At 43.4% G+C, this 14,685-nt stretch overlaps 1 protein-coding gene across 2 annotated transcripts in view; it reads left to right on the top strand.

Annotated features, from left to right (window-relative positions):
* Positions 1 to 1,490: 1,490 nt before the first annotated feature.
* LOC147015361 (endophilin-A3-like) overlaps positions 1,491 to 14,685 on the top strand; it is a 62,439-nt gene continuing 49,244 nt past the window's right edge. The window contains exon 1 of one of the 2 annotated variants that reach the window (XM_085850038.1): positions 1,491 to 1,698. In XM_085850038.1, the coding sequence (XP_085706164.1) occupies positions 1,654 to 1,698 (45 nt within the window). In that variant the 5' untranslated portion in view covers positions 1,491 to 1,653. Of the gene's footprint in view, positions 1,699 to 1,836; positions 1,956 to 14,685 lie in introns of those variants that run through there. The other variant, XM_085850039.1, reaches the window with a different exon arrangement.

The following is a 14,685-nucleotide window of genomic DNA, read 5'->3' as shown; positions in this document are numbered from 1 at the left end:
GTTCTCGTGGTCCGTTTTCACCCAGTCGTGTCCTCCTCAGCACCGACGATCTTTACTCGACTGCATCAAGTTGTTTGATTATAAATAAGAACAGAGTTCAATTTGTTCGACCACTTTATTAGCGTGGAACGACAATAATCAAACAAGTATTGAACAGGTTGAAACGCCCACAACATCCCTGGCTCCGGCTCAGGCTGCGCATGTGCACTGGCACAGGGGACCGTCGATATGTAGAAGTACCGTAAAGTACAATGTTCTCTTCTAGTTGTATGCTTTTGAGCACCGTTGCTATGGACACCACCGTTGCCTAGCAACGGGACTTTGACATTTTTGAAAAATCCTAAAAAAAAAACATTCGAAAATCAAAAATTGGCTTCCGCGCCTTTATGCGCACTATAATCAACCTCTTTGTCAAAAATTTTCAGTCCGATCCATCAAAAACGGTATGACGTATGCAATTATATAGCGACCACCCATGTCGCCGACCGGCTTGTCTGTCTGTCTGTCTGTAACCGCTGTTTCTCGACAACCACTGGACCGATCTAATTGAAACTTGCCAGGTATATTGCTGGGGCCCTGAGGATGTGCATTTTCAAGGTTTGATATTAATTGGACAAGTGGTTCCCAAGTTATGGCCATTTACTTACCAAACCAATGACAGGACACGGTGCTATGACATCACAATTGACGTCACAATTCTTCTTTTTCTTTTTTTATTTTTGCACGCACTCGTCCATCGATAATTCCAGCAATGTCTGTGTGTCTGTCTGTCCGTCTGTATGTCCGTCTGTGACCGCTGTTTCTTGATAACCACTGGTCCGATCTAATTGAAACTTGCCAGGTATATTTCTGGGGACCTGTAGATGTGCCTTTTCAAGGTTTGATATTAATCGGACAAGTGGTTCCCAAGTTACGGCCATTTATTTACCGAACCAATGACAGGACACGGTGCTTTGACATCTCGATTGACGTCACAATTCTTATTATTTTTTTTTTTTTTGCACGTACGTCCACGCACGTACGGGGACGCACTAGTATTATAAATGATGAGTCGGAATTGTATTTATCGTCTTCGAAATTTCTACAGGGATATTGGCAGGGCTAATACGAATTTCCCACAGCTTCACAAGATACCTTCATTCTGACAAGGTGATGGGTGAAAAACACCCCACACCCATAAACACAAGGCGCATTGCTTTATTCTTAATTTATGGTTCCGATTCATTCCAAATATTGTTTGATATACCTGTTACAGTGTTCGACAGGAGGATGCAGTATTTTTTTGTTGTTATTACCTTTAAAATCGTAGACATTATAGAGCGGTGTATAAGCGTTGTTGTTTTTCAATCCTGCAGCATTTATTTTAGTAAATACTACGTAAAGCCAGTATAAATCTTCGCTTCAGCACACATGTAAAATAATATACAGGACTGTATAACATTCTCAGGAAGGAAGTGAAAGGACATGCAAAAGGGGCGGAGCTATCACTGGTGGAGGTGGAGCAAAAACGGGTGAGGGCGGGAAATACGTCACGGCCGACTTGTCAGGACTGCGGATCTCGGGCATTAAAAAAAAAAGGAAGAGGTGAGAACGACACAAGAGCCTTCAATAGCAGACCAGAACCAGGAGTCCCTAAAACGACTGCGGTCCAATATGTCGGTCGCTGGACTGAAGAAGCAGTTCCACAAGGCAAGCCAGGTCTGTTAAACAACCTGTCCTGTGCAATGGTGAACGTCATTGATTACCTGCACTCTTGTTTACGCTCCAATGAGCCGTGTTGACTCACCTCTTTTTATTTATTTATCATTCCTTACTAGTCACCTGACGCATCACGACGAACACCATAATCAAAATGACCACTTACCTCCTTCCGTACTCGTACTCGGTCCTCTCACCAAGCTTCAGTCTCCATATCAATCTGATCATTCCAGCTTCGGTTACGTGAAGTTAACAAGGTCAGGTACCTGTGGTGGGGAAAACTTGTGTGTGTGTTTGTTTGTGTGTGTGTGTTTGTTTGTGTGTGTGTGTTTGTTTGTGTGTGTGTCTGTGTTTGTGTGTGTGTCTGTGTTTGTTTGTGTGTCTGTGTTTGTGTGTGTGTTTGTGTGTGTGTGTGTGTGTGTGTGTTTGTTTGTTTGTGTGTGTGTGTCTGTGTTTGTGTGTGTGTGTGTGTGTGTCTGTGTTTGTGTGTGTGTGTGTGTGTCTGTGTTTGTGTTTGTGTGTGTGTGTGTGTGTCTGTGTGTGTGTCTGTGTGTGTGTCTGTGTTTGTGTGTGTGTTTGTGTGTGTCTGTGTTTGTGTGTGTGTTTGCGTGTCTGTGTGTGTGTCTGTGTTGGTGTGTGTGTGAGTCTGTGTTTGTGTGTGTGTGTGTGTCTGAGTTCGTGTGTTTGTTTGTGTGTCTGTGTGTGTGTGTGTGTTTGTTTGTTTGTTTGTTTGTGTGTGTCTGTGTTTGTGTGTGTGTCTGTGTTTGTGTTTGTGTGTGTGTCTGTGTTTGTGTGTGTGTGTGTGTGTGTGTGTGTGTGTGTGTGTGTGTGTGTGTGTGAGTTCGTGTGTTTGTTTGTGTGTCTGTGTTTGTGTGTGTGTGTCTGTTCGTTTGTGTGTGTGTGTGTGTGTGTGTTTGTTTGTTTGTGTCTGTGTTTGTGTGTGTGTCTGTGTTTGTTTGTTTGTGTGTGTGTCTGAGTTCGTGTGTTTGTGTGTGTGTGTGTGTTTGTGTGTGTGTGTGTGTGTGTGTGTGTGTGTGTGTGTGTGTGTGTGTGTGTGAGTTTGTGAGTTTGTGTGTGTTCGTTTGTTTGTGTGTCTGTGTTTGTGTGTGTGTGTGTCTGTTTGTGTGTTGGTGTGTTTGTGTTTGTGTGTGTGTGTGTCTGTTCGTTTGTGTGTGTGTGTGTGTGTGTTTGTTTGTTTGTGTGTGTCTGTGTTTGTGTGTGTGTCTGTGTTTGTTTGTTTGTGTGTGTGTCTGAGTTCGTGTGTTTGTCTGTGTGTCTGTGTTTGTGTGTGTGTGTGTGTGTGTGTGTGTGTGTGTGTGTGTTTGTTTGTTTGTTTGTGTGTGTGTGTTTTGATATTGGTTGAAGTCACCCATTATCATAGATGCATCTGAGTGGAAGCCTTATTTATTCGCGTGAAGCCTGCGGCTGCTGGTTTCATCATTTTTCTGGGGGTATAGCTGTGCCCCTGATGCAGTGCCCCTTTTACCAATAAGCTGGTACTCATTTTGCCGACCTCAGAAGGATGACATGCTGAGTCAACCCACTTGGTGTTAATTCAACAGGGGCTCGAACTCAAGACCCTAACATTTTAAGCCGACCACCTTAACCTTTTAGCCAACACCAGGCTTATCTGAGTGGATGACAGGATGAATGGTATAAACATTATTTGTTTATTTCATCGAACTTCCCATTGGGAGGATGATCATCGTTCCCACAATGTATTCGAACAATGCCTTTGAGTGAAGCCACAAAAAAACAACCATTGTCCCTCAATGCACTGCTTGCATGTTTCTCACGCCTGACTGTTCCATCGTCACCAGGTACATCGAGCAAACAACATGTTTGTAATATGACGTCACTTTTCCAATCGATGTTCATTATTCGTTAACTTGGTCAACTAATACTCAACTTCCCAAGTTTCACATTATTTCAGATTTGTACGTCCTCGTCTCCCATTTGTCTTCCCTCCCCCTTTTTGTTGAGGCGATACGTTGTGCAATTTTTGAGAACCAAGTATGCCAGCACAGGTCGGAGAGTTCAAGGGTCCTTTGTTGTGGTTGCTGGGTTGTGGTCTCTCAAGGGTCCTTTGTGTTCACCTCTTTGTGGATTCACCTGCTTGGATGTATGTGGTTCTGCGTGCGATGCTTCTGAAGCAGCTGTGACGACATTAATCGTGAGAATGCTGGACGGAGACGCACTTGCCACGTGTAGTGCATTTCAAGGATGTAGAACGTTTGCACTCATTGCTCCAACAGCGAGTGTAGTTGTGTTCTGGGTTACAGGAAAATGTGGGTGTGGAAGGGGTAAATGGGTGGAGGTGTGTTCTTGCTTGTTTTTCGTGCAGATGCTTGAAATGTACTGTCCAAGTGAAAATGCCAAGAGTTGTTGATAATTGGGTTCTGTGGATAGGGTGGTGTCGGCTTTTGCACTAAACGCAAAACAAGATGCCGTGAGAGTTTTATTTAAGACGTTTCTATCTCCCTTATAATTTTAAGATAATTCCATCTGAAGTTCCAATTCCATCTGATGATGGAGCACTCAGCATGACTGAGAGTAAGTTTTAAAAGCATTAATGTCAGCTGTACTGTATGTACACTATCAACATGCTTTGCACATCACGTGTGGGTTTTCCCTCCGTCCCTCCCTCACTCACTCCTTTCCTCCATCCTTTCTTCCAGGATATGATTGCCACCCTCATGGTTTCACTCAACCCTGATATATTTTGCATGTTTGTAGATTAGGCACTTCTGATTTGTACACATTTACAGCATTGAATCTGCAAACCAACACTTCGAAAAACAATTCCTTTATCATGGGACAGAACGGAGACCATCGTAAAGTGGACCGTGTGCTATTCAGATTTGATTTGGGCAAAAGGCAGAGGAATCTCCACCCATTAGTGCGGCCAAAATTTGAAGCACTCGCACTTTTGGGTGGTAGATGTTCTAAACTGTGAGGAGCTCAGACCCTGCATCGGACCCTCGGACCCTATGGTGGATGGAGGTTATGTTTTCACCCCTGTCTGTCTGTCTGTGTTTGACTGTGAGCAGGATATTTCAAAAAGTTGGTGCCTGATTTGGATGAAATTTGGTGGACAGGTTAGGTGTGTGACAAGATCACATTGATGAGATTTTGGTGAAGATCCAGATATGGATTCTGGAATTTTTAAAGTGATTCTTCATCGAGAGATGGGGCCAAAAACGATATAAAACATTATATCTGAGAAAGTTGTGGATGAGTTATGCCAAAACTTAGTGGTTGAGTTGGTTCGGTGACAAGAACAAGCCGATTTTATTTTTGTTCAGCTCCAGATCCAGATCCTGCCCATCAGTGGGATACAAAACGTAAACTGTTCAGCCTGGCAGAGGTATGCGCTCCTCTACCATGTGCCATTCTTGTGTGTGTGTGTGTGTGTGTGTGTGTGTGTGTGTGTGTGTGTGTGTGTGTGTGTGTGTGTGTGTGTGTGTGTGTGTGTGTGTGTGTGTGTGTGTGTGTGTGTGTGTGTGTTATTCATATATATATACATACACATAGGATATCCTATCATGGAGCGTATGAACTGATAGTGGGGCAACTCTTGGACACAATAAGCGAGGGAATAAATAAACAGGGAAAGAGGTGAGACAGGAAGGGAAGGGAGGAAACACTGCAACCTACAGGTCAAAGGGTTGGATTAGAGGAAAGATTAGTGGGGGGAATTACGGTTGTGGAGAAAACTGACACCGTATATGTATATCAATCAGAACTGCTCGTGATCCTCCATTTCCACCATTTAAAATAGGATGGAGGAAGATGAATCGAGTACATTAATGGGTGTTCTTCAATTACTTCACATGGGTCAGGACATTGTATTCATGTTTTTTTTTTTGTTGTTTAAAACATTTTATTACATGAGCTGTGAAATTTATATTTTTGAAGGGGTTTATATGTGCATTTTTGGGTTATGGTTACCAACCTTTTTTTTATTATAATTTTTTACACTGAAGAACATGTAGACATGTTCTTTAGCAATGGCAATATTCTGATAAGCTACTTTCGTTCCTCTCTCTTTCCCACATGTGAAACCAACTTCCACATTCTCTTCAATCTAAGTCTTCCCTCCAAATCTTCAAAACAGCTGTTCACCACCATCTCAGATCATCCCCAATCCAAAACCATGATCTTTTCTACCTTCGTTAACCCACCCCAAGCCCATTTCTTACCAAGTTTCTAGTTTTTCCTTCCTGAGACTTTCTTTCTCTTGTCCACCTTATGCATCTTCCCCTACCCCTCATTCTTCCCTACATCCTTAGTTTGTCCAAGTCTCCCTCTATTTTGTCCCACAATCCTGCTGTTGGTGTGCTTCCCCCTCTGCTACTGTTGCTTTTGTTCTGTTACATCATGATACATTCTGTTCTAGCTCTTCTATGAGCCTCAATTTCTGTGTCCAAAAAAGGTACTTGCAGTGAACAAAAAAAACATCGAAACACCAACAGAATGTCCCTTAATAGGGTGTTGGGCCACCACGTGCATCCTGAACGGCATGGATATGACATAGCATGGAGTCAACAAGGGTCTGGAACTGTTCTGCAGGAATGTGGCACCATTCTTCCACAATGAAGTGCTCCAATTCCCACCGGTTTGATGGAGGCAGAAACCCCAGACAGTCCCATAAATGCTCTATGGAATTGAGGTCTGGTGATTGGGAGGGCCATGGAAGATGGGTAACTAACATGTGCCCTGTGGACCGGAACGTTGTCATGCTGCATCATGTGATGCAGTTCATCTCTCAGGACGGTAATGTAGCATGTGGCATCAACCCTGCCTTCTCATGAAATGAGTGGACACAGACCATGCCAGGAAAATGCACCCCACACCATTATGGAACCGTCAGCATATTTTGCTGTTGGAACAAGGCATTCGGGGCTGTAGAGCTCCCTGGGCTGTCACCACACGTCTACACATCCATGAGTAAAGAACATGGTAAAGGATGACTCATCAGATGTTATCACACTCCTCCACTGCTTGACAGTCCATTTTCTCTGTTCCTTGCACCATTGGATCCGCAAACAGGTGTTGTCAGGTGTTATGAACGGTTTGTGGTTAGCAACCCGGCTATGGTCACTTTACCCTGGACATGCTGCTTCTGCTTTCCCAATGATGGATGGAGGTCCTCAATGTCAGACATGAGATCATAGCCATCTCCCTCGACATATCGCGAGCTTTCGATCGGACCTGGCACCTCGCACTGCTCACCAAACTCTCCTCTTATGGTATCCCAGGCAATCTCCACGCATGGTTCACGGACTTCCTCTCCCATCATAGTCAACGCATTGCTCTGAATGGAATTCTCCCATCTCCTCTTCTTGTCCAAGCTGAAGTTCCCCAAGGCAGTGTTTTAGGCCCTGTGCTTTATCCACCCCCCCCCCATCTACTTTCTCAATCATCCTCTTGAAGAAGATCTGTCACTCAAGCTTTTGAGTCTCACTATCTGCCATGACCTTTCCTGGGAAAGCCACATTTCCAAGCTGACCTCCGAAGCCTGTCGCCGACTGGGGTATCCTCTGTCATGAAAATTCCTTCCTTGGTACACCTGAGTTCTGAACCACATACAAAGCTTTCATCCACAGCTTGATGGAGGACTTCTCTACCGTCTGGGCTGGTGCTCCTGCCTCACACCATTCTTGGCTTCACACTGGAAACAGGCTTTAGAATCATATGTCTCTCCCACGATGAAGTTGTCTTTGGGTCTTTCACTTTCTCACCGCAGATATGTCGGCGGTCTTTCTGGCTTCTAAGGGCTCCTTTCCGGCCTTGCACCCCCTGCTCTGTTTGTGCTCTGTTCCCCTAATATTTCTGCAGGGTGCTCAAGGTCTGCCTGCAATCCCCTGCTGGTGAAACTGCCAAAATCCAGAACAACTTCTCACCTCCACTCATTTGTTCCTCTTTTTTTTACCACCTGTGGAACAAACTTCCAAACTTCAATCTCATTCTTCCCTCCTTGTCTTTAAGACAGCTGTTCACCACCATCTCAAATCACCCCCCCATCCAAAACTATTATCTTTTCTGCATTTCTACACCAGATAAACCACTCCTCCCACCCACCCCTCCAAAAATTAAGCTTCTGTATCCATCTTGTCTACCCATTGCAGTGTACCCTACCTCTCATCATTACCTGCCTCCCTTGTTTGTCAGTTTCCATACATTTTCTCCCTCTGCCCTGCTGTTGATGTTTTCCCCCTTTTCCTGCTGTTCCTTTTGTTATGTTGCGTCCTGATCTGTTTGGTGTTCTGGCTCTTCCATGAACCTTGATTTATGTATTTAACAAAAAATTCCTGGTGTTTTACTTCCTGTAGAAAATGGGTTTGATTGCTATTCAAGTGTTTTATTGCTTGATATTACATCTTTAGGTTCACCGTTTAGAAGAAACAGGATGTTCACTACCTCTGATTAAATTCTGACTAATTTAGTACACGGTTCAGTTTAAAGGATAATTTTATAGATGTAACAGGTGCTGCTGTTCCTGGTCATACATTTAGAGAAGCAAGCATTTTAATTTTTATTCTGTACATGATCTCAAGCTCATGGTACAGCTGACGCACGCACGCACGCACGCACGCACGCACACACACCTAATATGAGGATCCATCCATCCATTGAGCCATACTCTGTGCAGAGTGTTGGTGCTGCCGAAACAGTCTCCTTGACTATTGGACACAATCTTTGATGGGGCACCACTCCAACACAGTATACTGGCATGCTGGTACTCATTCTGCCGACCTTGGAAGGATGACAGGCAGAGTCAAACCCACCTGGTATTAATTCAACAGCTGAGTGGGATTTGAACTCAGGATCCTAGGATCCCAAGCCCACCACCCTAACCATGAAGCCAACACCAAGCATGATATGAGGATAATCCAAAAATAAAAATAAAAAACAAATATGAAATTGAAAACAAAGAACTGGAGGTAATGGTTGCTGAAAGATAACCCAAAATATAAATGCCGGCAAGGAAGAAACTATGACGAAAATAACCCAAAAAGGTTCAACCATGAATGAAGGAACAAAAGCAAAATGTCTCGAGTCATCCCGAGGATAGACTTGAAAATTTCTGGAAAGGAATTTATGAGGACCCAAAAGCACAAAACAAGAAGGTGGATGGGAGGAAAATACAACACCTAAAAGAAATGCTCCCAGGCATATTTGATGAAGAAAAAATAGAAAACGAACGACTCGCAAAAATGCCAAGCATCAAAAGCCCTGGTCCAGTTGGAATTCCAAACTTCTGGTGAAAGCAACTTGATATGCTTTCCACAATCACTATGCTTGAGCATTCAATGAGATTATTCACAAGGAAAAGGTAATTAATGAGTGGCACACAGAAGGTAGCACCTTCCTCATACAAAAATCTGAAGAAATCCAACGACCTCACAAGTACAAGGTTCAGTTTAAAGGATAATTTTATTGATGTAACAGGTGCTGCTGTTCCTGTTCACACAGTTGGAGAAGGAAGCATTTTAATTTTTATTCCATACATGATCTCCACGCATGGCTCATTCGACTGGGGTATCCTCTGTCATGAAAATTCCTTCCTTGGTACACCTGAGTTCTTAACCACATACAAAGCTTTCATCCACAGCTTGATGGAGGACTGTGGATCAGTAACATGTCTACCAACAACACACAAACTTCTTTTAAAAAAAAAAAACTTGGTCAAGGCTCGTGGAAGAGCTAGGACACGAACAAATCAGGTCACAACGTAACAAAGAGAACAACAGAAGAAAGGGAAAAAAGCAGGGCAGAGAGAGAAAGTAGACGGAGACGGACAAATGGGGGATGCAGGGACGATGGTGAGAATGCAAAGGGTGGACACAATGGATACATAAGCAAAATTTTCGGAGGGGTGGGGGTGGTTTAATGGGTGTAGAAAAGATCATGGTTTTGTATGGGGATGACTTGAGATTATGTTGAACAGCTTTCTTGAAAACCCATAGGGAAGAATGAGATTGGAGAAAATGTGGAAGTTGGTTCCACAGGCAGGAGAAAAGAGAACCGAATGAGTGGAAGTGAGCAGTGATCCTGGTTTTAGATAGTTTAACCAGAAGGGGGTTAATGGTGGACCATGTGTGCCCTTCAGAAACGATGGCGTAGTGATAGGCCTATAGACTCAGCTTCATTGTGGGAGATTCCAATAATCTTGAAGGTCTTGGTTTCCACAGAGGCAAGTTGTGAGGCAGGGGAGCCAACCCAGAGTGGAGAGCACTAATTATTCCATCAAGCTGAGGATGAAGGCCTTGTAGGTGGATAGGAGTTCAGGAGTGCCAAGGAAGGACTTTGTAGGATGGAGGATGCCCAGTCAGTGGCTGGCTTTGGAGCTTTGAAATGTGGTTTGCCCAAGAAAGATCATGGCTGATCGTGAGACTGATATCAGGAATATGGTTGAGGGGTGGGGGAGGGTAGTGGGATTGTCAGACGGTTCTTTTGGGGAGAGATGGTGAGAGTGTGAGATTTGTCAGCATTGAAAGACGTATTCCATGTTGTTTGACCAGCTTGTGATTTTGTCAATGTCTGAAGAGAGTGAATGCTTGTCAGAAGGGTCATTCTACCTCAGTTCACCCAAGGGTTGTAACCCGACCCCCTCAGATTTGGCTAATTTTTTTGCATGTATGTTACATATGATAGTCTATGTTCACATACAAAATTTTAGCTAAATCGGACTAGGGGTTTACGAGATATGACCTTGAGAACTTTTGACCTTTTCGACGAATGTCGTGTTTCCACCAAAATTCAAATGCTCATATCTCAGCAACCCCTTGCCCTATCTCGATTATTTTGGTGTCGTTGGAAAGGTAATTGTCCATAGAATGCAAATCCAGCATCGGTTTGTCGATCTAGTTAAGTTGGGGTGGATTATTTGTTGACCTGACATTTGACCTTGTCCTTGACCTTGAAGACCTCGTGACCTTGACCTGGCCTTGCATGAAAATGAAAGTTCACACTGTCTACTATAACATAAAAAACTGGAGGGGTAGTATTTTTTTGTTCTTGATATATTTTCGGCCAAAGGTCGTAAAAATGCAACCAAACCAAGCCTTGGGTGAACTGAGGTAGAATGACCCAGAAGTGTAATGATTGGTGCATCTATCTTGTGCCATAAATTTACAGAAAATGTGCATGATACACAGGTCTGCTGTCTTGCATGAGCAGTTCTTCCTGGAGCAGTCATTCTGAACTCTACAGCCACAAGCCAAAGCGCTTCATGAGCGCTGGCAGAGCGACCTCAGACAAACCAGTGTTTGTCTTGACCCACTTCAGTACTCCACTTGACCCACTTCAGTACTCCAATGAAGGGCGAGTCGCACCATCCATAATATCCCATCCAAATTCTGTGATGTTGACATTGGGTGGCTCCAGCTGATTTGCAGCGATCCACAGCATGGTTTGGAGATGGGCTCCATTGATGTGCTCATCTAAGGCAGTGTCGGTGGGAGGCAGGCTCTTGATATTGGCAGTGTCTTTCTTACCGGTGAAGATGGAACGTCTCATTTTGTTCAAAGAAGTATGAGATTGTTTTTCCATGTATAGGATATGTATAGCTTATGTACATATCCTTGTACAGGATAAGAAATTTATGGCCAGCTGTGATGACATCAGAACGGTTTGCCTCTTGTTCTCCAAATACCTCCAGGCCAATCTCTTGCTTTTATCATGGTTGACACAGCAGATGCCTTTCCCTTCCAAAATATGTATCTGATGGTGTCACAGCCTGTGATGGCGTGCATTGCAAGTAGCTGAGGTGACTTGTCGCCAAGCTTTTTGGCTGTGGCATTTATGTCAATCACTCGGTGTATCAGATGTCATATGTCCTCAATGATATCTGTGTTTTATATTACCACTTCCAAAAGATGCACACCAGCAACATACATATGCAGATATACAACGCCTTCAAAAAGTATTCACACCCCTTGACTTTTTCACATTTTGTTGTGTTGTGTTGTGTTGCAGCCTGAATTTAAAATGTATTGAATTTAAAAATGATATGCTCAAATGTCCTGCATCAATAAGTATTCAACCCCTTGAATCAATACTTTGTCGAAGCATCTTTGGCTGTGATTACATCTTTTGAAGCATCTTTGGCTTCAAGTCGTTTTGGGTATATCTGTTTCAACTTTGCACATCTGGATTTGGGGATTTTCTCCGATGATGCCTTACAAATATGCTCAAGCTCTGTCAAGTTGGATGGGGAGCGTCGGTGAACAGCAATCTTCACGTCTTCCCACAGATTCTCAATAGGATTCAAGACTAGGTTTTGGCTGGGCCACTCAAACTTTCACATTCTTGTTCTGAAGCCTTTCCATTGTTGCCTTCGTGGTATGCTTGGGGTCATTGTCCTGATGGAACGTAAATATTCACCACAGTCTAAGGTCTTTTGCACTCTGAAGCAGGTTCTCCTCAAGGACTTTCCTTTATTTGGCTCCATTCATTGTTCCCTATTAGTTTGACAAGTCTCCCAGTCACTGCCGCTGTAAAGCATCCCCATAGCATGATGCATCCCGATAGCTTCACTGTCGGGATGGTGTTAAAGCGCTGTCACACCTTGACGATTTAGCCAGCGTATGCCGACTTATGAAAAATTTGTCAAACGCTGGCACACGTCGATACGTTATGGGTGAGTTTTGATAACATTAAGAGCATGCTGAAAAACACTGCCATACGTCGTAGTACGCTGGCTTTCATCATTGTACTTTGCGGTTGTCCTAAAATTTTCGCGTGCTTGAAATTTTACGACGTATGCCAGCGTATGACTCGCACGTACCGCTACGCTGGCCATAAGTTGTAGGCACGTTATGCGATCATTGACACATGTCGACACACGTTACTTGTAAGTTACTCATTAGTCGAAACACGTCGAGGTAATGATTAGCGTACCCGATACGTATTTATAGCCTATGAGTAACGTGTTGTAGGCATGTTACACGATCGTTGACACACGTCGAGGCACGTTATGCAATCGTTGACACACGTCGAGGCACGTTACTTGTAAGTTACTCATAAGTCGAAACGCGTCGAGGTAATGCTTAGCGTACCCAAAACTTATTTCTAACCTATGAGTAACGTGCTTTGAACCTATGTGTAACGTACCTCCAACGCATATTGACGTATGTAGACGTATTTGATTGACGTCTTCCGGACGACCACAGAACTTACTGAACGTGTTTCTAATTTACAGCTCCCGTATAATGGCGTATTGGCAGCGTTTAAAAAAAATAAAAAAAACAACAATAACTTCCGATATTTCGTCACGTGCCGTTACGTCATGACCGATTGCCTCTTCAGTTTGCTCATGTCTTATTCTTAGTTCCTCCTCTGTGAATATTTTCTGGTTGAGGATATTGTCACGTCGACGTCGAAACTTAAAAGCAAATGTCCGGATATATTTTAAAATTCGTGATAGACTAAAAAAAACAAAAAAACGACAACAACAACAACTTCATATATTTCGTCACATGCCTTCACGGAGCCAAAGAGAATTAAAAAAAATGTGCCTCGACGGAGAAAATAAGTTTCGGGTATGCTAAACATTACCTTGACGTGTTTCGACTTATGAGTAACTTACAAGGAACTTATGTCAACGATCGCATATCGTGCCTACAACCTATTCCCAGCGTAGCGGAACGTGTGAGCCATACGGCGAGTACGTCATAAAATTTTCAGCATGCTTGAAATTTCACGACGTATGAGACGTACTTCATCGTTTTTCAGCGTGCTCTTCACGTAAACCAAACTTACCCATAACGTATTCGACTTGTGCCAGCGTTTTAAACACATTTTTCAGAGGTCGGCATACGCTGGCTAAATCGTCAAGGTGTGACTGCGATGTTGATACTTCCAATTCTCAGGCGGTTATGATTTGAATCGGCGTGCGGCAGCTTTTTAATAGGCTACGCCACGTGATCGTCGGCGATACGTGCAGCGCGCTATGCCTAAGTTAGACTATCGTTGGGCATAGGTTGTGAACGCCGACAACACGCTAATCATTCGTTGGTATAAGTTATCTATAAGACAACGAAACGTTCTGTGTACGTTACTAATATGTTATGCATATGACCAACTCGTTATGAATACGCCAAAAACTTTAAAAAACATCAAAATTTCAGCGTATGCCAACGTTTTACATACATTTTGATACATTGCCATTGCTGGCTAAATCGTCAAGGTGTGACAGCGCCTTTAGATGGGTGATGAGCTGTGCTCAGTTTCTGTCCGACATAGCACCTTGTATCATGTCCCATCAATTGAATTGGCCACGGGTGGACTCCAATGAAGTTGTAGACATTTCAAAGATGATCAAAGGGAATAAGACATTTCAGCCTTTAATTTTTAATTAACTTGTAAAAAAATTCTAAAAACATGTTTTCACTTTGTCATTTTGGGGTATTTTGTGTAGATCGGTGACAAAAAAAAGAAAATTTATCCATTTTAAATTCCGGATGTAACGCAACAAAATGTGATGAACGTTGAGGGGTGTGAATACATTCTGAAGGCACTGTGTCTGTGTCATCAGCCACTACTTGGATGTGCTTGTGTCCCTGGATGATGAGGAACTTCACATAGCTTGTCATGTTGCAGTCAACTTCTTCGTAGTTGTACACACTGTTCTCTCACCCCACCATAATATTGTGACGGACTTCACCTCTGGATAACTGAGAGAGAGAACGGCGTGTCTTTAAATACCACAATCGCCAGTCGCCACAGAAATTCCCACGGAATCCCACACCCAGAGTCTTGTCACCATTCACAAAAGTCCGAGTGTGAGCGGGTACCATGCCGTCGATTACGCAACAGACCTTAGTCAGTCTGCAGAGCGGAATCAACGTTGCATAACCGCATCTGGGATCGAACTTGAATAACAAATCTGTGCTGGTCAAACGTCTTATGACACCATCAGAACAGACAGAATAAGTCAGGACACAGTTTCTTGAGGAAATGGCTTTTAGTGCCTCTAAT

This window comes from Eptatretus burgeri, chromosome 12 (genome assembly GCF_056783735.1).
Source record: "Eptatretus burgeri isolate ZD-2024b chromosome 12, Ebu_testis_v1, whole genome shotgun sequence".
Classification (NCBI taxonomy): domain Eukaryota; kingdom Metazoa; phylum Chordata; class Myxini; order Myxiniformes; family Myxinidae; genus Eptatretus; species Eptatretus burgeri.
This window is presented reverse-complemented; position numbering and strand designations above follow the sequence as displayed.